General features: G+C 39.9%; 1 protein-coding gene across 1 annotated transcript in view; it reads right to left on the bottom strand.

The window, feature by feature from the left end:
* Window positions 1-26,322, bottom strand: part of SLC9A9 (solute carrier family 9 member A9) — a 651,206-nt gene that overhangs the window by 300,768 nt on the left and 324,116 nt on the right. The window contains exon 9 of the mRNA XM_005675475.2: window positions 11,362-11,450. Within this exon, the coding sequence (XP_005675532.2) occupies window positions 11,362-11,450 (89 nt within the window). The remainder of the gene's footprint in view (window positions 1-11,361; window positions 11,451-26,322) is intronic.

The raw sequence follows: 26,322 nt of genomic DNA, 5'->3' as shown, positions 1-26,322 counted from the left end.
TGGTCAAGTAAAAGTCTCTCAGTCGTGTCTGATTCTTTGTGACTCCAGGAACTATACAGTCCAAGGAATTCTCCAAGCCAGAATACTGGAGTAGGTAGCCTTTCCCTTCTCCAGGGGATCTTCCCAATCCAGGGATTGAACCCAGGTCCCCCGCATTGAGGGCAGATTCTTTGCCAGCTGAGCCACAAGGAAAGACACATGGTAAAGAACTGACATTTTCTGCCAACAGCTGTATGAGTGAGCCATGTTGAAGTGGATCCTCCACACCCAGCTGAGTCTTCACACACTGCAGCCATGGCCAAGAGCTTGTCTGCAACCTTATGTGAGACCCTGAGCTAATGCTCCTAGACTTTGTTCCTCCAAAAACAGTATGAAATAGTACAAGTTTGTTGTTTTAATTGGTAAATTTTGGGGTAATTTGTTACACGGCAATAGATAACTAATACTCCAAAAGTTGCTTTTTGGAGGTGGGTACTGTGTATTTTTAGCATATCCCTTGAGCTTTGATCTACGTTCAGATTGGCCCCTGGGTTGAAGAACTGACTCTACCCCTCAGGTCACTGAACTTCTTTGGGCTTCAGTTTCTTCCAATATCTGGGTTTAAATGTTTATCTTTATTGTCCCACCCTTCTCTGAACTTGTTGGATTTTATGACTTAAAAATTTCTACTGCAATTATATACTATGATAAACAAACACAGATGTGTAGTTAAAAAAGTAAAAAGAACTAAAATTTAATCAAGAAGACATGGTACCATTATATCTTTATCAGAGAAAAAAATTTACATGAAACATTTTCAAGGGAAAGTGCATCTCACATCTAACTTGGCTTTATTTCTCCTTGGGCCCCAGTACCTGGCATATAGGAGACATCTACTACTGAGGGTGCCTAATGGTCATTTTTGGCCCCTACTATTATCCAAGTTGTTTGTGGCATAAGGTTTCTTAACTAGGGGTTCACAGACATTAATTCTTTCTGGGCACTGAAAGTACAGTGTGTTCTTGCCATGATGTGGGAGCTCTACTCTCATTAGCATTTAAAAGAACACTTATTAGCTGAACTACTAAATGTCCTTTATTCAATATAATGAGTTTCATTGAAAAGAATCACCAGCTTAGCTAAGGAGAAAGTTAAACACTTTGCCATCATTTATGAATTCAACCCTTCTAGGATGGTATTTTTAAATGTACTTTGAATGAAGGGGAGAAGAAAAGTGGTAGAAATCTTGACAAAAGAAATGTAATTAGAGTTTTTAAAAAATGGCAATTCTATGCTTTATAAAGATATCTTTAATCTTACTTCTCAGAAGCCAGGGAGACTTGGGCATTGTTGCCCACGACTTTCTCTCTGCACTGTGCCTCAAACAGGTAACTGGGATGGGACGTGCCTGCTTTTGTTAGAAGTGATGGAGAAAAATTGCACAAAACCATAATCAAAAACCACTGTAATGCAAATCAATAAGGCAGAAGCACACTGTAGGAAACTCACACAAGCAATGGAATTATACTTGATCTTTCTTTCAATATCTCAAGATTACCTTAGACATTTGCTTTGTACATCCAACTCATGACATTTAAACTAATGCATCAGATCAGGATTAAATAAACCATTAATTAACAGATATTATTTTCCCTATTTTTAATCTTGGAATATGAATGGTTATAATTCATTCATTCAGCTATTTATTTAATCAGCAACTCGTAAGTTCATGACAAAACCAAACGGTAAATTTCCAGAAACTTTTCACATAGACCACAACTTCGTAAGAGATTAGCAAGACAAAAATATATCTAGAGCCAGAGAAGGTTAAGATAAATTTAGATGTTACATATGTAAGTGTTTATCAAAAGGAAATGTGGTGAACAGGGAGACTGATGTCATAGGTTGACGTCATTTCCTCCATGGTGCTATCTTCATTATCTTTGTAATGATTATCATCATCATCTCTACGTCAAAAAAGTCTAAGCAAGTATGAAGACAGTTTTCCTAAATGCAGCAGAGTGAGACATTGAAATGTCCACCAATGAAATGCCCACCAATGAAATGTCACTTTTCATTTTAATCTTGAACTCTCTCCCACACCGTTTCTTTTCCTGTTCCACAACATATACCAGCAGGCCAAACCCAACCCTGTCTACTTCCCCAAGGCAACCTGAGCTGGGGCAGAGTGTGCCATCTCTTTGCCTCTGAGACTTATCAAGCTCACTCTTAGTTTTATGATTTTGCATACTCTTTTTACTTTCATTTCCCATGAAATCTGAATGATAATCTCCTAATTATCCTTACACCCTTCTCTAAAACATCTAACCCACAATCAGCTTTCCATGAACACCTTGCCTCCAGAAAGCAATTCAGTCCTCTGGTTCTCATGACACATTGGTCATCCCTCTGTGTTAAAGTCTGTGATTCTTGTTTGTGCATTTGTGTGCATGTATGTGCTTCCTGCTATATTAGGAACTCCTAAGGGTGAGAACCAGGACTTCCTATAGCTCAGATTGTAAACATTCTGCCTGCAATGCAGGAGACCTGGGTTTGATCCCCAGGTCAGGAAGATCCCCATGGAGAAGGAAATGGCAACCCATTCCAGTATTCTTGCCTGGAGAACCCCATGGACAGAGGAGTCTGTGGGCTACAGTCCATGGGGTCACAGAGTTGGACACAACTGAGTGACTAACACTACTACCGCTACTAAGGGTGAGAACCGTGTCTTACTGCCCCTGTCTCCCTGGATTCTAGCACTGTGCCTGTCACTGAAGCATGTGGCGCTTAGCCCACATCCAATCCATGCTTGAAATGGAAAGCCGAGAAGCCCTTTAGTCAGACTCTGAGACTGAGTGGTAGCAATGTAAACTCTGTCCTCTCCACCCCAAGCATGCAGGCATTCTTTGAAGAACCCATTACAATAACTCCTGTAGGAACAGAGAATTTTTCCAGGAAAACTATCTAGGCTTCAGTGAAACATTTCACCCTAGGATAAATCAGGGACTTTGGTGTTTGATTGCTTCACCCTTGGATTCGATTTGACAACTTATTAAAATGGTTACCCAGTGACTTGTTGGCCAGAGCAATGACACACTGATTGATTCTCTTATCTATATGAAGTACCCTGTAATCAAGTGATCACTGCCCAATCCTAGTCTGGAAGTGGGAATCAGATGCATATTTTATGCTCTTTGTCAGGTCAGAGAGTTATTAGGTTTACAGCATCATCCTTAAAACTCAGTCATAGAGTTCAATCTTCACTTTACAAATGAGAAAACTGAAGCTCATAGGTGTTAAATTAATTATCTAAGACCCCGTCATTAGTTGTAGAGACAAGGGTAAAACTTGTCTTGTTTTCTAGACAAACTCTAGCTTTCTGGCCTCTTGGTTAAGTGTTCTTTTTTACCATATCATCTTGTTTTCCCCACATTCCTGTTATTTTCCTTGAATTTTCCTACAAAGTCATGCATAGCATGTCTAATTTGGCTCCCATTGTCATTTTTCTTTTAATTGGAAATTTAAATTTGGATTTGCGTTACTACTTTTCTATTCAATTGGTGATTGAAATATCATCTGGAGGGAGTGGAAATGAAATAAGCATCTGGAAAGAATGTGCTGTAATGAAGATGTCACTGTTTGTCTATAAAGGCTAGGCAAAGAATCTGGCTTTTCAAAAATAAATGAACAAAAATGTCTATGTCCATCTCAATCTATATTTCAGTAAAAAAAAAAAGCTGAAATGCACTGAAATTGGTAGACTTTCAAAGATGATAGAATTACATATAAGATAAATGACTAATTAGCTGAAAATATAATAAAATAGCTAAACATTCATTCATTCAGCTGTCTATCCACTCAAGGGTTACTGGATAAATGATGCTAAGCCCCACAATTGCTACTAAACCTATCTACTAGTCAAAGAATATTTAGTAAGAGGCAAAAATAATTTGAATTACAAAGTCACAAAATCTAAGTTTGGGCTTCCCTGGTGGCCCAGTGGTTAAGAATTGCCTGCCAATGCAGGGGACACAGGTTCGATCCCTGATCCGGGAAGATCCCACATGCTACAGAGCAAATAAGCCCACGAGCCCCAACTACTGACCCTACTACGCACCCTAGAGCCCATGCTCCACAACAACAGAAGCCATCTCAAGGAGAAACCAGCACACCTCAATGAAGAGTAGCTCCCAGCCTCTGCAACTAGAGAGAGCCTGTGTGCAGCAAAAAAGACCCAGCACAGCCAAATAAATAAATCTTTAAAAAAAAAATCCAAGTTTAAAATTTGCCTCTGCCACTGATAAGTCTTGGTGAACCCTCTAACACAAGGTCTTCTACTCTGTATTATTCCCATCAGCATACAAAAATACTGTTATTTCTCCCATCTAAAAATAAAGGGATATATCTTTTGGCCTCACTTCTCCCTTCAGTGATCACTTCTCTGTTCCCCATTTTCTGAAAAACTACTCTATATACACAGTTTCCAATTTGTTTCTTTCCTTGCTCTCTTGAACCCATTACGTTCAGGCTTTTACCTTGACACTCCACCAATATGGTTCTTACCAATAATATCAATGAGGTTCATGCTCTTCATCTCACTTGCCCTTTCAGCAGTATCTGGCATCATTCATTATGCTCTTTCTTGAGCCACTCTTTTCATTTGACGCCCAGGACACCATACTTTCTTGGTTTTCCTTCTCCCCACTGGCTACTCCCTCATAGTGTTCTCTTGCTGGTTTCTGATTTCTTACCACCACTGGAGCACCTCAAGGCTTGGTTCTTGGATTTCTCCTCTGTCTTTCCCTTAGAGATCTCATCCAACCCCATGTTTTCAATATCATCTCTATCCTGGTGATTTCTACATTTCTAGCCTAGACTTCTCTCCTGAACTCCAGAATTTTATTTCCAACTATCAACATCTCTGCTTTTTGGCCTAATATTACAAAGGCCCGTCTAGTCAAGGCTATGGTTTTTCCTGTGGTCATGTATGGATGTGAAATTTGGACTGTGAAGAAGGCTGAGCACCGAAGAATTGATGCTTTTGAACTGTGGTGTTGGAGAAGACTCTTGAGAGTCCCTTGGACTGCAAGGAGATCCAACCAGTCCATTCTAAAGGAGATCAGTCCTGGGTGTTCTTTGGAAGGAATGATGCTGAAGCTGAAACTCCAATACTGTGGCCACCTCAGGCAAAGAGCGGACTCATTGGAAAAGACTCTGATGCTGGGAGGGGTTGGGGGCAGGAGGAAAAGGGTACGACAGAGGATGAGATGGTTGGATGGCATCACCGACTCGATGGACATGAGTTTGGGTGGACTCCAGGAGTTGGTGATGGACAGGGAGGCCTGGCGTGCTGCAATTCATGGGGTCGCAAAGAGTCAGACATGACTGAGCGACTAAACTGAACTGATACATCTCAAATATAACAAACCTATCCTTGATTCTCAGTTGCCCTCAAATGTTGCCACTTTGCAGCCTTCCTAGCTAACACATGGCACCTTCCTTTTTTAAAAATTTAAGTCATATCATGCCATGCTTGAACTTAAAAACCTCTGATGTTTTCTCACCTCGTTCATGCTCCCTAAGACCTGCTCTGATGTTGTCTTACATACCTGGTATACTCCACCTCTGGGTTGCCAAGTATAAAAGAGCTGAAGTCCCTTAGTTCTCCATGTTCTATTTTCTTTGGGGAATAATGAGGAACCAGTCTTTTAATCTGGAAAAGGGCATGGCAACCCCCTCCAGTATTCTTGCCTGGAGAATCCCATGGACAGAGGAGCCTGGCGGGCTACAGTCTATGGGGTCACAAAGAGTCAGACACGACTGACGTGACTAACACAACAACAACAACACTCCACCTCAGCCACAGTGGTCACTCTGTCCCAGGGTGCCATTGTGTATGTGGTCCCCAGTTTTATCCACATAGCTCCCTCTTTTCTTTCTTTCAAGGATCATCTTCTTTTTGAGGCCTTCCTTGGCCACAGTGTTTAAAATAGCAACACTGCCTTCCCAGACACACAGTCCTTCCTCCCTTTCTTGCTTTATTATTGCCTTGTAACTGACCATGAATGCATTGTAAACTTTGGTTATTTATTTTGATTACTCTAAAGCTCCTCTACTAGCAGTTCTTTTTTATCCACTCTTGTATCCCAGCATCTTGAAGAGTGGCTGGCACAAAATAGGCTCTTAAAAAATATTAGATGAATGAATGAAGGTATTCAGTGATGATAAGAAGAGCCACCTCTTAGGTAAAGAAGTAAGTAAAAATTAAATAAGTAGTTTTTTTTACCTGTTGGGCTTCCCGGATGGCTCAGATGGTAAAGAATCTGCTTGCAATGCAGGAGACTTAAGTTTTGATCCTTGGGTCAGGAAGATCTCCTGGAGAAGGGAATGGCTATCCACTCCAGTATTCTTGCCTGGAGAATTCCATGGACAGAGGAACCTGGCAGGCTTCAGCTCATGGGGTTGCAAAGTGTCTGACAGGACTGAGCAACTAACACTTTCACTTTGTATCTGTTAATGCATCATGTTTCTCAGTTGTGTCCAACTCTTTGAGACCACATGGACTGTAGCCTGCCAGGCTCCTCTGTCCATGGGATTTTCCAGGGAAGAATATCCTGGAGTGGATTGCCATTTCCTCCTCCAAGGGATCTTCCTGACCCAGGGATCAAAACTGAGTCTCCTGCATCTGCTGCATTGGCAGACAAACTCTTTACCACTGTGCCATCTGGGAAGCCCATTGATGCATCACAGATGTTAATTATTTAACTTAATATTATATGCTCATGTGTATCTGTTGGGAGTAATTTTTAGGTGAAAACTGCAGGAAGGGAAGGAGAATTTCTAGTTAAAAGGGATGGTAGACTTGTGATAAACCAGAGTGGAAAAGAATATGAAAAAGAATGTATATGTATGTATAACTGAATTACTTTGAGCAGAAATTAACACAACGCTGTAAATCAATTACACTTGAAAAACAAATTTTGAAAAAATCCAAAACCTTATAGGAAGTTGGAGGGAAAATTAAAGGATACCCTTTAATCTGCAAAAAAAAAAAAAAAAGAAGTACATGGTTTTGCAAGTAAGCCTCAAGCAAGGAAGAGACAGCTGATGGAAACACCCTGGGGTCTGGCCCAGATTACCAGCCCCCAGGCCTGGCTAGTGGGTTGAGGGTATGAGGGAGGAAGAGGTTGAGAGGTAGGCTGAGACTTGTGTGAGTGGGGTCAGGGGATGTGTTGGCAGTTTTCTGGATGGTTCAGGGTGAAATCTCTCAGCTTACAGAGTGCCATGTGCTGATGTCTATATCAAATATCTCTGAAGGTTCTCAGTTTCTAGGTCAAGAGTCAGTGCGTGTCTGTCTTTAGGGCTAGATGTGCAACACCCTGAAATAAGCAAACCAATCTGAGTCCAGGAAAACTGATTGCCACCAGTGTTCATATACTCTTTCCCCAAATGCTTTGCTATGAAAAATCCTCATGGTGAGCAGCAGCACCAGAGTGTCTCTATTAAGCTGCTTTATGCCTAAACATACAGGGATGTTACATGTTCATGGACTGGAGTGAAAAGCAATTCACTGTAATCTAGATGGTCATTATCAAGTACAAAACATATTTTAATGTAAAACTGCATTTTTAAAAAGGCGCTCTAATTCTTGAAGCTATAAAGGATATATTAATACTCAAAAGTCTTTGTCTCCAGTTGTAGCTGTTTGATTAGCTGGTATAGGCACAGCCCATGAATAAAACTCCTTTGTAAATTATATTACCTAAGGATTTTATAACACAAAGTTGATTTTCAGAGGTTTCCCCTAGACTCATTAATTGACTTCCTTCACTCCCATTAAACAGTCCTGGGGATGGAGGCAAAGGGGCCACTTTACCCACTGATAATAAACACAACTCAGGGAGATGCAGAGGAAGATAATGTATTCTGTAACCATGTCATTTAATACCTTCTAAACCTTTGCCCCTTTCAGAAAGGAAATAGTGGCTACCTCTATAATATCTGCTTCAGCTTTTCTTTACAATTTGTAATTGGTTTCCCACATGGAGTTTAAACTTTGCTTGCTACGTTGGTGCAGATGTGGCCAAAAACTTCTGATCTGTGAAGTTAATTAAAGGGCTCAATCTCATTTTTTAAAAAATGGTGATCCCAGACTCTATGTACTTGATTGGGGAATATGCGTGTAGATGCATGCATATATATTCATGTATGAATATGCACACATGCTACCTATGCATCTATTGAGAGAAAAAATAAATAGAAAGTGAGAGTTCCTGGAATAAAAGAAGTGAGAAAGGTATGAGAAGGGAGGGGAAGGGAATTAGCATTCATCAAGCTCCTACAATGAACCAGGCACCTAGGAAAGAAGGTGATGGGGGGAACAGAGATGGAGGGATGGAACTATCTGGATGTTGAAGAATGAACTTTCAAAAATCTCCTTCCCTAAAGGAAGCTGCTATAAAAAAAGATGCTGGCAGCCCATCAGGGAGTGCTTGTCAAGCCACTCAGAAGAGAACAGAAGGCTGTGGGGCACTGATTTTGGCTTTGTCTCTCCTAGGTGCTGGGCTGCTGACTCGCCATGAGATGAGTTATCTTTGAAGTTCTGCTGAGCAGTCTAGATAGTGTGACTTTAAAGTGCAAGTGCCTAAACAGAGTTCAGTTGCCCAGAATACAAATGTTCAGAGAACCATATGAGGTCAGGAAAAACCAGCTCAAGAGATTGCCCTTTAAACTCTAGAGAATGCTAGTTGTCTCCATAATTAAAAGGATCCTAGATGGAAGGCTATATATTAGACATTTCTAGGTATTGGTATAATTTTTGTGTTCAATATTAAAAATTGGGGGTCCTTAAAATTTCTGCAATTGTATCTTCTGAGTCTTCTGATGAGCAGAGAGGTAAAGGTGACCTTGTAGAGTCCCTGGGTGGGCGGGAGCTGGGTTCAGGTCCAGCTGAGCTTGGGACATGACAAAGAGAATGAAAACAATAGCCATTTTACAGAACTTGAAGGTAAGTCTTTGAAAACTGGTTGGGAATTCCTAGCCAATTATACATTTGCAGAGATGTCTTTTTGGCTTTTTCTACTCCCACTGCCCCAATATCATCTCAGATGTTCTCAGCATCATTAGACTTAGTATGGGAACCTCTTTACCTCCATTTGCATTTGGGGACAGATTGCAATCATTTGGTCCAATTCTATACATTTTCTGTATCTATGATCCTTGTCATGTAATTTTACAGTGCTCTCCACTGTGGGCTCTCCACAGCTGACCCTGGGCTCAGCTATATGATTTCCTTTGTCTATAGGATATTTAGAAAATGTGATGCAAGTAAAGGCTTGAAATGGTCTTGTACACTGGGGTTTGTTCTTCTGCCAGGAGAAGAATGATAGGCATGTATGACTGGCTATGGTGCACCAGTCAAGCCTACTCTAGAACAGAGCCCCACCAAACTCAATGAATCCACCCAGTTAAGACAAGTAGAGCCAACCAGATTAACCCAGTGAAAAGAGCTGAACCCTGTAAATGCAAGATAAATAAATGTGTATTGTTGAATGTCACTGGGATCCTTGTTACACAGCAAAAGCTAGCTGATACAAGTGTCACTTGATCCACACTCTCCCTGCCTGTCACAGTGATATTTCTAAAATGAAACTTCAATTATCCTAAAACTACTCTACCTAAGATACATCAATGACTTCTGTTAGTGATGCTTTCCCAAATTCACATGTTGAATTCCTAACACCCAGTACCTCCAAATATGACAATTTTGGAAATAGGGTCATTAAAAAATGTAATTGGTTAAGCCAAGATGAGGTAATACTGGAGTAGGATGGGTCCCTATTCTAATATGACTGGTATCCTTATAAAAAAATGGGGAATTTAGAGACAGACATGCTCATAGGGAGAGTGTCATGTGAACAGGAAGGCAGAGATTAGGATGACGTCTCTACAGGCCAAAGAACACTAAAGTTTGTCAGAAAATCACCAGGAGGTCAAAACTGAGGACTAGAACAGGTTCTTCCTCACAAACTTTAGAAGGAACTAATCCTGCCTATGCTTTCATCTCAGACTTCTAGCCTCCAGAGCCATGTGCTGTGTGCTAAGTCACTTCAGTCATGTCTGACTCTTTGTGACGCTATGGACCATAGATTGCCCGGCTCCTCTGTCCATGGGATTCTCCAGGCAAGAACACTGGAGTGGGTTGCCATGCCCTCCTCCAAGGGAGCTTCCCAACCCAGGGATGGAACCCGTGTCTCTTATGTCTCCTGTATTGGAAGGTGGGTTCTTTACCACCAGTGCCACCTGGGATGTAAGAATAAATTTCTGTTGTTTAAGCCACTCCTCATTACCTTTAGGATAAAATCTAAACTTCTTCATAAGGTATGAAAGTCCTTCCATAAGCTGGTCTCTGGCTCTGTCTGTGGTCTCTACCATACTATGTTCCACTATAACTTCAGCCCTTCCCCATTCACCAGGCACTTGGAACTATTTAAAGTGCTCAATCAACTGTTTCAGAACTTTTGTCCATGATATTAATACAACCTTGGCCTCAAATGTCCTTCTTACTACCTTCTCATCCCTCACCATTGCAAGCTCCAGATCAGGCTTATCATCTCTGGAAACTTTCTCTTCACTGTCCCAATCCTAACCATGGGAGGAGGCCCTACTGAATTTTCCTCAAACAACCTTTACACTTATTTCTATCACAGTACTTACCACACTGTGGATCATTAATTGCTCATTGCACATCTTGATCCTCCTCAACAGACTTGAAAATGAACCACTTTAGGCCGGGTCATGTATTATCTGCCCTTTTATTCCTAGTACTTAGCACGGTGCTTGGCACAGAGTGGTTATGCAGCAAATGTTGGTGGAAGGAATCTTTGAGTGTTTATGTGCAAATATTGAAACAGATGTGTTCCTGGCATATGGGAGATACATTCTGCTTACGCGACAACTGGCAGTTGAGTTTACTTGGAAGCAAAAGCACCCAATTAAAGACCAAACATTCCTGTCTTTCTTCTTCTTCATTTCCTTCTCTCTGTATAACTACCCAATCTCACATGCTTTACAATGCTTTTAGATGTAAGTGACTGTGAATTATTACTGACTGTGGGCCTTTCATCTTCAAGACTGACAGTCTATGTTCCACATTTCTCAGGAGGGAAAGAGTATTATAACTATATTTTTGCTTACCAAGAGAATTGTTAATAGTTATCCTGAAGGAAGAAAAAAAATCTATAAATATCCAACCTATGATGAAGCCTTAAGCTTACTTTCTTCCCTTGCTAATGAAATTCTTTCTGAGTGCACTTCCAGAATTGCTCCGTAATCATTACACTGAGAAGAGAGACAAAGCCTGTAGTGAGTTTCTTCTTTTACCTGTTTAGTCCTCATTTTGGAATCCGATGACAGGTTGTTGTAGGTATAATGTGCCTGCGTGACTCCACAGAAGAGAACAGCAACTATCCCTGAAATTTAAAAACATACCAGTCAAAACCAATTTTCTTTCCCATCTAAGTCAAAGGGCAGGGCTATCCTAGTTAGAAAATGGACTTGGTGTCAGGAGAGTTAAAATTGCTAATAATTATAATGATGAAACCTGGGTAAACCTTGCTCCTGCTTTAAACATGGGACTTACAGGATTAAAGCTTACCCAAAAAAAAAGTATTAATAAGTAGATTCTTCCTGGGGATAAATGATTTTCTGGTCATGAGTTAGGAAAGTTATACTTGGAAACCCATGAACAAAAGACTGTGTAGTCAGTTCCAGGCCTCTCACAGCCAGTGCCAACTACTTTGCTGCATTTTAAATGCTGGCATATTTGTTGAGAACTTTGCTTTCCACTGTGTACCTTAAGGAGCCTGAGAAGTTCCTATCATACTGCAATTCAGTATTAACAACCATGAGTCATAAACCTAAGATGTCTACAAGGGTTCAGTTGCTTCTGCCAATGCTCCTCCTTGCCAAGCACAGAAAGAGGTCCTTATTTGCCTCTGTGTCTCCTTGGCAAAGCTGGGGGATTTGTCCTTCCACTGCTGGGTAATTTCATGAACACATTCAAGGCACACAATCCTTGAGGCAAGCTGGTCTGTTCTTGTGTGCTCCCTGTCCACAGTGGGCCCTCAGCTGCTTTTTGGCTGGTTGTAGGGTTTATTTCAAAAGCCATCATTATACCCAGCTTCGAATGCTACATGAAGCCACACATAGTTAGAAGCCATACGTACACGGTTCCAGGGGAACAGAGGAGCAGCAACCACGGGACAAATGTGTTATTTGTCCCTGGGCTCTGCTATTCTCTGTTATTGCCCCTAAGCTTGCATGGGGAAGGTGGATGGGGGCTGCATCCTACCTTTGATTAAAGATTTGATTAATTATGGGAAATTGGGAGGGCTCTATAGGAGGGCTTTGGGAAAAACACAAGATGTAAGTATTCCTCAACTCAAACTAAGGGGATTGCACTGAATTTTAAACAGCAGAATCTTTCCCACTAAAAACACTCATAAATTAAATGCTGATGATTCTTAAGAGTATAGAGATATGTGAACTGAATACTGACATTTCAAATGAATCTGCAGTAAAGAATTTTAAAGAACCAAGCATATTTTTTGTATGTTGACTGTATGCTTCTATTTATATGTTTGTTATTTGAGGGGTTGGCTTTTGATAAAATATTGCTGAGACATATTTGTCTAATACATTTGCATCACTTATTTCCTTTTAATATTATGCTTCAAAATTTTAGACAAAAACAACTAGGAAATTTTGTCAAGAGATTTATATGCAGTAAGCATTTATATAGTTTTTTGGGGGTAACTTCAGTTTTCTAGTCTCTCTTCAGAAATTCAAAGAAAAATGCCTATGAAATATTACATTTCACTCTGCACAGAATTTCTATTAAAAAACAAGCAGTGCCAGAGAAACTCTTAGGTACTGAAGTATTTCAAGGACTTTGAGGAACTAGGAGGATTGCCATGCATGTCGTTTTGGCATCAGATATTTCTCTTTATTTGAAAATGAAATGCATCTATCTCTGCTGATTCTGCAGTCTGTCGGAGGTTTTTCTGGGTGAGGTTTAGCTGACCTCTGCCTGTCATGGAAATGTTTTGACTGTATACTGATCTACAGAGAAGCAGTGAGTAAAAAGGGAGAGGTGTGTGGATAGTTCACAAATGCATTCTGAAAACATAAATAGGTAACAAAGAATAAAAGACAAGGGGGTTAAGATTGGCCAAACCTTATTGTAAGCAAGGAACACACTAGTTTTATCATCTTATTTATTTCATTGATTTATTATTTCTTAACAGACTTCTCATGATTTACCACCTCTTCCATCTCTCTTTCCCTTCTCAGTAACATCTTCATTCTTCCTGCTGCCCAGACTCTGAGAACAACCTTTACTTCTCTCTCTGTATATCAGCAATGTTGTTGACTTGTCCTTCCAAAGTTACCCATAATGCAATCACTTCTCAACATCTCCACCTAACACCCACTACCAAGCCACCATCATTTTCTGCCTAGATGACAGCAACAGCTTTCTACATGGCTCCCTGTCTCCCCTGCTGCCTCTGCCACAATCTGTCTTCAACCCACTGAATTTGCTAAGCAGGCTCCATTGCAGGACCCTGGCACGTCTAGTTCCTGCTCTTTGAAAAGTTCCTCTCCAGACCTCGACATGCCTCCCTCCTTTCCTGAAGATGTTACATCATTGGACAGGTCTTTGCTGTGCACTCTGTAAAAATATCCCTCTTGTCATTCTCTACTTGCCTACTTTTATCTATTTTTTAAATATTATTTACTGCCACCTAACATTTTATATATTTATTGGTTTATTTCCTGCCTTCCTGCATGGCAATGGAAAGCTCATTGAGTGCAGAGTGATTCATTGGTCCCCAACCATTAGAGCAATGGCAGGCACGTGGTAGGTACTCCATGTATTTGTTGAATAACTAAATGAACATTGTCATCACCAGGTAACAAGAAAATAAAGTGATTTACTCAAGATCACCTTGAAAGTGGCAGAGCTGAGATTCAAAATTTCACAGAGCCCCTGTACTTTTCTGCCTGTATTTAGACCATCTGTGAATATTTTAAGGTAATCTTAAGCAATCTAAAAATATAATTTCTGATGCCCCAGGGAAACAGAGATCTGATGATGAAGATTATATATCTGAGCTGGCTGGATATTCTCATTTTTTTGTTCCCTTCACTTCCAGACCAGCCTCCTGGGACTCGCCCCTAGCCGAGAGGAAGGAGGGGCAACAGCCAGGCAGTGTCCTCCGAGGGCTGGGTCCCAGCTCCATGCCACTTTCTTAGGAGTTTCTAGATTCTCTTCCCTTTGCTCCTCCTGTCTGAGACGTTATACTTGCTTCCTGCAGTGACTACCTGTGCGTTGCTTCAGTGACCCTCTTTTCACTTTTGCAGCTCTCTATCTTCTGTGTATCCAATTTCCTGCATTAAACTCTGTTAATAGCCAGCTGATTCCTCTTTTCCTGACTGAACCCCGACCAGGACTCTCTTATGGGTTCCTTCTATTCTAAACTTTGATGGTTCTCTGAAGGTGTGTCATCTGGAAATAAGATTCAGCCTCTATTCTCTTATTATAACTGGGACAATGGGAGATGCCAGCAGCATATGAGATCCTGTGCCAAGTCCCTGGGGACTGGGCTCAGGCCTATTTCAATCTGACCTGTGATTGGAATTTTTTTTTCTAGTTTGAGCCCCTAGATTGGAGCAAGTGGTTTGGGGATAGGAGTAAGTTAACTTGGACTAATATGTTTTCTGATTCTCCATCACATGATTTTTCAAAATATGAGAACTGTCCTACAATGGAGTGACTGCCTTGAAGTGTGACAAGTTCCCTATTATTTGAAATGTGTGAGATGAATGATCATCTACCAGAGCTGTTATAGAAAGAATTTTTTACATAAAGTGTTACAGAAATTTGGATATCCTACAGTTCTGTGTATCTGTCATTTTCTTTTTTTTTTTTTTTTTTTTTTAATTTTATGTTTATTTATTTATTTTTTTTTTCTTACATGCGTTCCCAAACATGAACCCCCCTCCCACCTCCCTCCCCACAACATCTCTCTGGGTCATCCCCATATACTATTTTATTAATTCAGTAAGATTAATACCTCAATTAATTTTTTTGTTTGTTTTTAAGTTCAGGTCAAGACAATAATACTGGTTCTAAAGGAAATATTTAGATACTTTGAATACAGGCAGCCTGACTTTCTCAAAAAGTAAAGACAAGATAAACTCAGAGACTTTCAAATATTCTTCCAAATTTAGACAGACAGCTACTCTAAAATAAAATTTTAAAACATATCACTAGCATACTTTCAAATCATAAAAACCTACATTTTTTCAAGTAAGCTATGAAGTTTAAAGATGAACTCAGGATGTCTCCTCTGTGTAGAAAATGTTTCTAAATCTCTAGAACACAAACTTTCAGGTCAGAGAGCTCTGAAAAGGGCGAACCCCAGTGGCTGCGTCTAAGCAACATACACAGCTCACTTCAGAGGAACCCGCTTCCTTTTCTTCCTCTTACCTCTGCTCCTCACCCCTCTGTGTTGCTTGTCACTCTCAGATAAGCTTAATTCACAGCTTATCCTGCTCGCCACCAGGCACATCAGAAGCCACTTGACCCCACCTGGCTGTGGGGTCAACTGCGGTCCAAGAGTCCGCATTAGGCAAGAGAAGTTTCAGAACTTTACCCTAATGCCACTGGACTATTAATGAACATTCAGATTATCTGGGAACCTTGTTAAATACAGATTCTGCTTCCCTAGGTTTGGAGTGAAGATTCAGAATCTTGAAGCCCAAGATTCTACATTTATATGACCATTCCTTGTATAAATCGGCTGTCCATGCTACTGGTCTTTTATCATCCCACTTTGAGACAAATCTCTGCTGACCAACGCTTTGGTATTAGTATCAACTCTCCTTTGCTGCGCTTTGGCCTGGAATGTGTATGGTCCTTAAAAGAGAGACTTGCACCTAATATTGCCCTTTTAACACTTTGGAATAATTAGAAGGTCGCTCCAAAGAAGAAATACGTTTTTTAATTGCCTTTTTATTTTTCATTTACAAAGTTTGTAAATGACTTTCGCTAGCTATAAAAACATGTTTTTAAATTATATTTTTATATCTTATTCCCCATTTTTCTTTCTGTGACTTTATATTAATAGTATTAACAGGATTCTATGAAGTAATTTTAGCTTCATGGAACAATTGTCCATTAAGAACATTTAAGAGATCATAATTTCTCAGCAACACTGGGATGTAAAATAAATTACTCACATGGAATAAAACTAATGATATATTTTACTATCAAATAGCTCAATAAATTCTTTACCACTCCAAAACAAACAAACAAACAAACAAAACATATCCATTGACCACAATGCTATAAAACTGGAAATTAACAAAAAGCATAGTTGCATATATGTATCCATTAGGGATTTTTAATTTATTCTTAAACAAAATTGGATTTGAGGATGAAGTCAAAGTTGAATTTTTAGCTTATGTAAAAATAAGTGTAAGGTAAACATTTTTTTTCCCCCCAGAATCAATGGGATAAAACCAAAGGGTTATTCAGAGGAAACATTATGGTCTTATATGCATCCTATTTAGAAAAAAAAAAAAATTGAAAAAAAAATGGACTCTTTACCTCAAGAATCTAGACAAAAGACATAAAATGGACCCAAAGATAGAGAATTAAAAACTTAATAAAGAAAAATGAAAAAATATGGCCAAAGAGAACATTCTAAAAATAATAGATTTGGTTAGTAAATGAAGAGTTATAAAGTGACAGTGTGGCCCATGCCTCTCAGACCCTCACGTGTCCATCCACTCCAGAATGCTGTTCTCTGACCAACCCATGTACAGTGGGTGATGTTGGCCAAGGGCTCAGCCATCCAAGACAATTTTCAGATTTGGATAGTACCTGCCCACCTGTCTCACAGGTCTCTTCTGAGTATAAAGTGATATGATGGATTTTAAAATGATTTGTAGCCTAAATACCAATACCTAATCATTAGGTTTTGCTCCAATTACTATAAGTAGGCGAAAGGAAGATGACAGGAAAAGGAGAAATAACTCAGAAAAACACATGCCACAATATTTCCTATTCAGCTAGTGGCTAGGGGAAGAAACAGAAGGCATCTAGTACATCTCACATGTTTTATGTCCTTAATCATTGTCTGTTGCCTTCTCTTCCACATTATCTCCTGCATCAAGAAGCAGGTGGAAATGTACTCCTCACTCCTAGTAACCCAGTCAGTTCAGTTCAGTCGCTCACTCATGTCCAACTCTGCAACCCCATGGACTGCAGCACGCCAGGCCTGACTGTCCATCACCAACTCACGGAGTTTACTCAAACTCATGTCCATTGAGTCGGTGATGCCATCCAACCATCTCATCCTCTGTTGTCCCCTTCTCCTCTCACCTTCAATCTTTCCCAGCATCAGGGTCTTTTCAAATGAGTCAGTTCTTCACATCAGGTGGCCAAAATATTGGAGTTTCAGCTTCAGCATCAGTCCTTCCAATGAATATTCAGGACTGATTTCCTTTAGGATGGACTGGTTGGATTTCCTCGCAGTTCAAGGGACTCTCAAGAGTCTTCTCCAACACCACAGTTGGAGAAGAGCATCAATTCTTCAGCACTCAGCTTTCTTTATAGTCCAACTCTCACATCCATACATGATTACTGGAAAAACCACAGCTTTGACTAGACAGACCTTGGTTGGCAAAGTAATTTCTCTGCTCTTTAATATGCTGTCTAGGTTGGTCATAACTTTTCTTCCAAGGAGTAAGCGTCTTTTAATTTCATGGTTGCAGTCACCATCTGCAGTGATTTTGGAGCCCAAAATAATAAAGTCTGTCACTGTTTGCACTGTTTCCCCATCTATTTGCCATGAAGTGATGGGACCAGAAGCCATGATCTTAGTTTTCTGAATGTTGAGCTTTAACTTTTTCACTCTCCTCTTTCACTTTCATCAAAAGGATCTATAGTTCTTGGCTTTCTGCTATAAGGTTGGTGTCATCTACATATCTGAGGTTATAGATATTTCTCCCAGCAACCTTTATTTAAGCTTGTGCTTCATCCAGCCCAGTGTTTCTCATGATGTACTCTGCATATAAGTTAAATAAGCAGGATGACAATATATAGCCTCGATGTACTCCTTTCCCTAGTTGGAACCAGTCTGTTGTTCCATGTCCAGTACTAACTGTTACTTCTTGATCTACATACATATTTCTCAGGAGACAAGTCAGGTGGTCTGGTATTTTCATCTCTTGAAGAATCTTCCAGTTTGTAGTGATCCACACAGTCAGAGACTTTGGCATAGTCACTAAAGCAGAAATAGATGTCTTTCTGGAACCAGTTCATGTACTTCTAAATCCAGCTTGAACATCTGGAAGTTCACGGTTCATGTATTGTTGAAGCCTGGCTTGGAGAATTTTGACCATTACTTTACTAGTGTGTGAGATGACTGTAATTGTGCAGTAATTTGAGCATTCTTTAGCATTACCTTTCTTTGGGATTGGAATGAAAACTGACCTTTTCCAGTCCTGTGGCCACTGTTGAGTTTTCCAAATTTGCTGGCATATTGAGTGCAGCACTTTCACAGCATCATCTTTTAGGATTTGAAATAGCTCAACTGGAATTCCATCACCTCCACTAGCTTTGTTCATAATGATGCTTCCTAAGACCCACTTGACTTTGCATTCCAGAATGTCTGGCTCTAGGTGAGTGATCATACCATTGTGATTATCTGGGTTCTCTTCTTAATATCTTCTGCTTCTGTTAGGCCCATACCATTTCTGTCGTTTATTGAGCCCATCTTTCATGAAATGTTCCCTTGGTATCGCTAATTTTCTTGAAGAGATCTCTAGTCTAGTAATTCAAATTTAGACAATTCTCAGTAGCACTACAGTTAAGGTACTGGATTTTTGCAAGTTAACTTGTCATTGTTTACTTGCTAAGTTGTATCTGACTCTTTTGTAATCCCATGTCCATGGCATTTCCCAGGCAAGAATACTGGAGTGGGCAGCCATTTCCTTCTCCAGGGATCTTCCTGACCCAGGGATGGAACCTGCATCACGTACACTGGAGGGCAGATTCTATACCACTGAGATACCAGGGAAGCCCACAAGTTGGCTTGGGTACTTGCTATCCATCCATTCAAATGCTATCCATCTGTTGGGAAATGCCAGAATGAATTAACCCACTCCTAGATCTCAAGTAGCTTTATGTCTCCTAGCAGAGACATCATGTACACTGAAACATCTAATAGCAGGTAGAATGCAGTAGGTGATAATAAAATAGGAATTCTGGGAGGCAGTGACTTCTTTTGGGCTGGGGAAGGTAGAAGAGAGATGAAGAAAATTTTCCTAAAGGATGGAGAGGCATTTAGGTCTTGAATAAGAAAACCTGGGAGGGTGTAGGATCACAGGTAGGGAATTCAATGTGAGGGCAGAGAGCTAGGAGACTGCGTGGCCTATACATGAACAGGCAGCTTACTTGCACACTTTGGGTTTGACTCTGTTATAGGTTAGGCAATAAATACACATTGAATTAATTCATCATAGTTTCTCTAAATACAAAATTTAGAAGAAACAATTAATATGTTCTATGTTTAAAATGGTCAAGGTAGGGACTTCCCTGGTGGTCGGTCCAGTGGTTAAGAATTTGCCTTGCAGTACAGGGAACATGAGTACAGTTCCTGGTCAATGAACTAGGATCCCACAAGCTGCGGAAAAGCGAGGCCTGTGCACCACTAGAGTCTGTGCGCCACAGCAAAGGATCCCCGTCCTAAAACTAAGACCTGACACAGCCAAGTAAATAAATACTTTTTAAAAATGGTCAAGCTAATTATCATAAGTATGAAAGCATTTCTCTATGTTTTATTAGTGCTAGTATTCACAAAATAGAATTATGAAGCATCGAGTATGACAATCTTCTGTTGGCAAAACATTACTTCATTCTCTTTCCCAGCAGATGTAAAATCTGATCATTCTGTTTCCATCTTTTCTGAAAAACAAGTGGTCCTTAATGCAACTGCTGGGTTGCATGTCCAAAGTCTTGGTTTCAACTTGTATTTATGGGATCCCATGGCAATGACAAATAGAACTAAGTACACACATCCAGGTCCATGGGGAGTGGATCATGCTCAAAAATATCTGAGAACTAAAATAAGGAGCTCTGAAAGAAATCATGAAATGACTTAGAGAAAATAATGATAAGAGTTTCTGACTCATGCGTGTGCTCAACATTGCCTTTCAGTTTGCATAGTGAGCTTTCAGTGGTGGGCAAGACCCCTGAAGAGCTGTCTGCAAGGACTCATTTCTGCAATTTTGAGCAAGGACTAGAACCAATACTTTATGACAGTAACTAAAAGAGCTGTTTGAGAAACCACAAAGAGGTACACAGTTAAATTCAAATTACTGGCAAGCAAAGAAGTTTAGGAAACAGCAGGAGGAGGTCCATAATTCTTTGGGAAGAATGATGATTCTGCTGGCAAGTAAGTTCTTTCTAGAGAGATCAGTTTTGAGAGGACAATTAATTCCTTTTGGTTAACAGAACACCGTTTACACTGTTTTCTGTGATTCCCTCTTTTGGACTCTCTCAGGGAGCATTAGTGTTATATACATACCCACACACATGTATGTACAAACATATGTTTACATGAGATGAAGGTTCATTGTGTCATTGCAAATTATATCAGAGAAAATGTACTACAATTGGTGCCAGGAGACCTGGGATCTACTTGGCATAGTCCAGATACCTAACTAGCTGAATGACTAGAGCAATTCAAATTCATTGCCTAGGCCATTGTTTTCGCTTCAGTGAATTAAAAAGAGATGGTCTGCATTTGGGTATACAAGAAACCCACAGAAGGTTAGAAGAAAATATAACTTCATAACTACTAATTAGAATGTCTGTGTATTGTATTTTTTAAAATTAATTAATTTATTTTAATTAGAGGCTAATTACTTTACAATATTGTAGTGGTTTCTGCCATACATTGACATGAATCAGCCATGGGTGTACATGTGTTCCCCATCCTGAACCCCCCTCTCACGTCTGTGTATTTTAAACTATATAAGTACCCTTGTGGACAAAAATATGCTGTGTGCAGATAAGTGCATGATAAAACTTTTTTTTTTTTTCCAATAAGGATCAAGAAAGTAAATGAAAGTGAAAGTCGCTCATTTGTGTCCAACTCCTTGTGACCATGGAATTCTCCAGGACAGAACACTGGAGTGGGTAGGATCAAGAAATTCTGTAAATTCTGCTCTAGATGATCTCTAAGCACTTTCCCATCTTAAATGTCTATGACTTGAGTTTTTTTTACATTTGCTTCAAGGACTGCATACTGAAATTCCCAAACACAAATTAGTCCCCTTGTGAGAGCGCATTCATAAGCCCAGTTTGTTCATAAGTCCAACGAAGTTAGCCTAGGTACCCAACTAATACAACTGGCTGTATAATATTGTACTGTAATAAGTTTCTAATACTTTCTACACAAATAATACATAAGCAAGCACAAAAAATAAAGCAAACATTTTTAATCTTAAAGTACAGTACCCTGAAAAGCCCAGTAGTACCAGCTACATCATTGCTGCTTTTATACTTGCTTCTGGACATCATGGGCTTGAAATAAAGATATGGTACCATTGTACCCTATATAGTACCAGACAGTAAAGTACAGAAAAGCACAAGGATGCGTACATGTGATAATGTATGCCAGGTACCTAAACTAACTTACATGATTGGACCTATGAACACGTTTGCATCTTTGAAAGCTTGAAACTTGAAGGTCTGTATGTAGGGGACTTGAAGAATTACATGGGGCCACCACAGCTTCCAATGGACTTCCTGACAACTAAATTACCAGTGTCCCTTCTTGACCTAGACCTTCTCAAAGGCTGGGTCTATCATGTCCCTCTTTGCATTGCCCCAACCCTATAACAGTACCCAGCAGACATCAGGCACTCAAAGGCAGGTCTGTCAAAGGAATAAATCTCTATTTCAAGAAATATTTATCTGCTCTAAAAAGAGAAAGCAGGAGAAATTATTTTTGATCCTCACATACAAATAGACATTTATCTGGATTTATTAGTGGCAGAGTCTATTTTCTTCTAATATTTAAATCTTCTTATTCAAGACTATTGTCGCCCATACAGTCTCTGCTGCTGATAATGTTATTCAGTAATTCTTTTCTTGTTAAAAGTTGATGAAGCCTTCAGATACAGAAGCTGAAAAATCAACATCTGTCACACGGAGCATGATTTTCTTTGACATTAAATGAAGACTTGAGGGGTTTCTAAGACTGGAGAATATTGCGTTTTTGGACAGGAAATATTGATTATATCATCAGAACACAGAAAGAGAACAAGTGAGAAAGAAAAAACTCTGACTTGCTCTCAGATGGCACTCTGAGGGGTTTTAAGGTTGATGGGCTATTTTTCCATGCCATGCTTTTATTTAGTTTTGATTTAGTAAAAAGAGACATTTCTGACAGTTTTCCTACACCATTGCTGAACATGAACTTGGAACTGAAAAGTCAAAGATTTAACAAGATGGAAGTCTCCTTTAGGGAATATGAAGGATTCCAAGTTTGCCAAGAGTACAATTTACAGTCTAATTCACCATATTGGGCAATGCTACCATTGGCAGATGAAACATGAGTCTATGGGATATGAGAATATCAATACAGAAAACAGCACAAATCTAAGTTCTTATTTCTAGATCCTCCAATGCATTCAAGATTACTTTCTGTCCATGTTGCAAAGTTTATAAATTTCCATTTAAAACAAACAAAAATTCCTTCAACAATGTAGTAGTGAGTACTTAGGCAAATTAATTTGAGGTCCAGAGTGAAGAAAAACACCCTTTTACTTAGATCCCTGGCTTTCCACCTTAAATGCAGTGTTGTCAGGCTTACTGCTTTTCAGATTTCATTTCCTTGCAGTCAGCTAATACATGTACACGCCAGTGTCACCTAAGGCTCCAGTAATCAGCCTTGTTCCAGGTGTCCACACTCAATGGCCTTTACGTGCGGAGGTTCCACACTTGCATAGAGTCCAGATTTTTGAATGAACTAATTTTTGTATCTCCCTCTACGACATGTATTCATTCACATATATACCCCATTTTGCTGAAATGAGCCATAGATCCATTTGATATAATTCCCAGTATCCTTGACTCCTCTTTCTCCTTCACCTGTATGTTAATTATTTGTGCCATCTATCTTCGGACAAATTTCTACATGCTTGGGCAGAACATGGGCAACAGAGAAAGAGGTTTCTCTTTTCCCTATGCCTGCTGGCACCATGAGGAGATGTTAAATAATGACGGAAAATATTTACAGTGGAGAAAACAGAGGTAAATTTGTTCACTATTCAAGTTACATGTGCAAGGTCGTTGGCATATTGAAACCAGGAGCTATTTGGTTCAAGAAAGTGCAGGTGTGAGTTAATGAGTTATTATGCGAGGAGATATACTTCACACCTGTGTTTATTGAGATGGTGCCATTGAGTGTTCACCCTCAGTTCAGCGAGCTGGTTAACAAACCCCCTTGAGAAATTTGGGTGTCTTTTGCTGCAGCTTGAATGCCTAAAAATAAATAGTTTGAGCCTCTGGCTTTATTTTTTGGCTTGGAAAACACTCAATGCACCTCATTTATTGTTGAATTGTTGGCTAATAAGTTGGACTCATATGGTCCTGTCAATATTGAAATTTGAAAGCAAGAACAGTTTGAAGCTGAGGTGTCAGCCAATGACATGTATTTAGAAGCTAAAACTGGCCAGACTTGATTTGAGAAACAAGGCAAACTAAGCTGTCTCCCGGGGATTTATTTCCTGAGATCTAGAAATGTATTTCCCATCCAGTCATGCAATGTGTTCAGTGGCAGGACAAATGGAACACGTTCACCTCTGAACTAGGAGCCTTCTTGAGAGTTTCAGACAAGCTTTTGCCAAGCTGAGAGATGATGGAGATGAGACGTAATGAGCCAGCTTACTTACTCAGATCAAGTAAAGCTGCAACATGCCCAGTAATCGTCATTTCATTTGGAAATCTTCCCTCCTTGTCTATTACAAAAAAAAAAAAAAAAAAAGACTTTCCCAGGTTCCGCTTTTTCTGACTACTTACTCTACAAAAGCTTTTTAAGAGCTGACCTAACATAAGCAGGACCTGACTGTCAGCTTTTCCTTATCACGACAATGTAATTAGGCCCTTGTCATTTGAAACCAATGGGAGAACAAACCTCGGTGATGGGATTGGAATGAATTAACTTTTTCTGTTGTCTCTGATGCTTGAGTGTGCTGAGTTCTCTCTTGCAGACATCTTGGTCAGTTCCTTAGTGAATGGGCCAGGGTGTCACTTGTTTTTACCCTTCTATGTTCAAAAAAAATTTTTTAGAGTCTTTTACTCTCTAGAACAAGACTATGAAGCCCAATAGCAATGGTTAGTAATCAGGGTTGTTTTTTCTTTCTTTCAGATTTTTATATGTTTATTTTCTTAGATGGAAACCATCCTAAACTGAGTAAATAATGGGTTATACTGTTTAAATTTCTATACGAGAAAGTGAGGAATGCCAACCGCCCCCCTCCTCCCTCTTCACTTCCAGCAGACATAAAATATGCCCCAAGAACCTAAAAATGGAAGCTGCCTTTATTACAGCAGTGCCTGGAAGCAGAGAAATCATTAGACGCAGTGTCAATGTTGCCATTAGAAATCTTACCCTTCGACTGTTTAATGACAGTCCCTGAAAGTTTGCTTCTGGCAAAAACCTGACCCCCAAACTCTCAGCTGGGAAACAGATTGTAAAAATGAATTTTCAAACAACCCGTCCAGCTGTGCTTTTTGGTTATCTTTATAAACTGAAAAGTGGCTTCTATGACAGGATTCAATTCCACCAGAGATTATGCTATAAATAAGACTGCTGAATTATTTCCAATATTCAATTTAAAATAATGACTCAGTAACCTAACGACTTTTAAAAACTTGGCCAAGAAAAATTCTACTTGATCAGAATTTAGGTATGCATATGTACCAGGTACCTCATAGAGAGGGTACCATGGGTCCTGTATTTACGCAAAAGCCACATTCTGTGTGTGTGTGTGCAATGTCCTTCCACTACAAAATGATAAAATCTTTTTACCTGAGCAATAAAGAAAACTGAGACACCAATTCATAGGGTAACTTCTTCCAATCCTTCAGGAAACTAGCAGAAGAGTCAGAAATCTGAGACCCCTCAGTGGCTGATTTTGTAATCAGGGCAGACACTTGTACACACGTTCTCTTCCTTCTCTGCTGTCCCAGCTTGTGGCTTGTGAGGACTCCTTAAATTCCATTTCTATCTACACACCCTCATTGTCTAGAAAGACTTCTCACTAGCATTTGACATTCAGCCTAGTCTTCCTACATAAAACTTTTCTCAGACTGCGCTTGTATATTTCCAATAGCAGAGTATCAGACCTCTGGGTAACAGAAATGCCAACCTTCATTTGCATGTCTAAAAGCTACTTGTTTCCATAAAACTAAGTTCTTCTATGTGACGACTGAACGTTTGCAGGTGCAATTTCCAAGAGACTGAGATGAGGCGGCTGCAAATGTGGCCCTTGAAGCAAAAGATGATCAAAATAAATCAAATGATCATCATCAAATTAATAACAACTGAAAGTGAAAGCAGAAAATTGTGGTAATGAGCGAGCTCCACCCCCACTGAAGTGTTCATATGAATCTTACAAGGAGATGAATTCAAAAGAATAATGGACACTGTGAAAACTGTCTTTGTGAGCTTGATTTCTTTTGTTTGTGTATCAGCATGCACCTGGCGTAAGACAGTCCAAGCATCTAAGCCTAGAGGCTGCGCTGTCCTTGAGGCTCTTTCCCCTTCTGAACTGTCACCAAGTTACACAGCTTTTGTTGAAATACCCTCATGGATTATTCCTTCCCTTGTACTATTTAGATTTCTCTATTTGCAAGCAGTGAAAACTAATTCTGGCAACTGTGATCAGAGGGGATTTATTGGAGGGGAGAAGCATAAAGGCAGCTCCAGGGATCTGTGGCAGGAATAGAGGTTCCCAACAAGGTTTTGCAGTTAGAAAGTCCAGGTGCCAACAGTTACACATCCTTCTAACTTCCTCCTAAAGGTCTGCACCCCCAGGAAGGAGTGTCTGGCTGACCTTGCTTCGGATGCCCCTTTTCTCTTTGACAGGTGAGAATGGGGTACCTTGGTTAACAAGATGGTATCTGATGGAGAAAGGGTGGTTCCCTCAGTAACATAAGGATGCTACTACCAGTGAAAGTGAGGATGGGTGCTGGGT

This window comes from Capra hircus, chromosome 1 (assembly GCF_001704415.2).
Source record: "Capra hircus breed San Clemente chromosome 1, ASM170441v1, whole genome shotgun sequence".
NCBI classification, from domain to species: domain Eukaryota; kingdom Metazoa; phylum Chordata; class Mammalia; order Artiodactyla; family Bovidae; genus Capra; species Capra hircus.
Note: the sequence above shows the minus strand (reverse complement) of the source record. Positions and strands in the feature narration are given on the sequence as shown.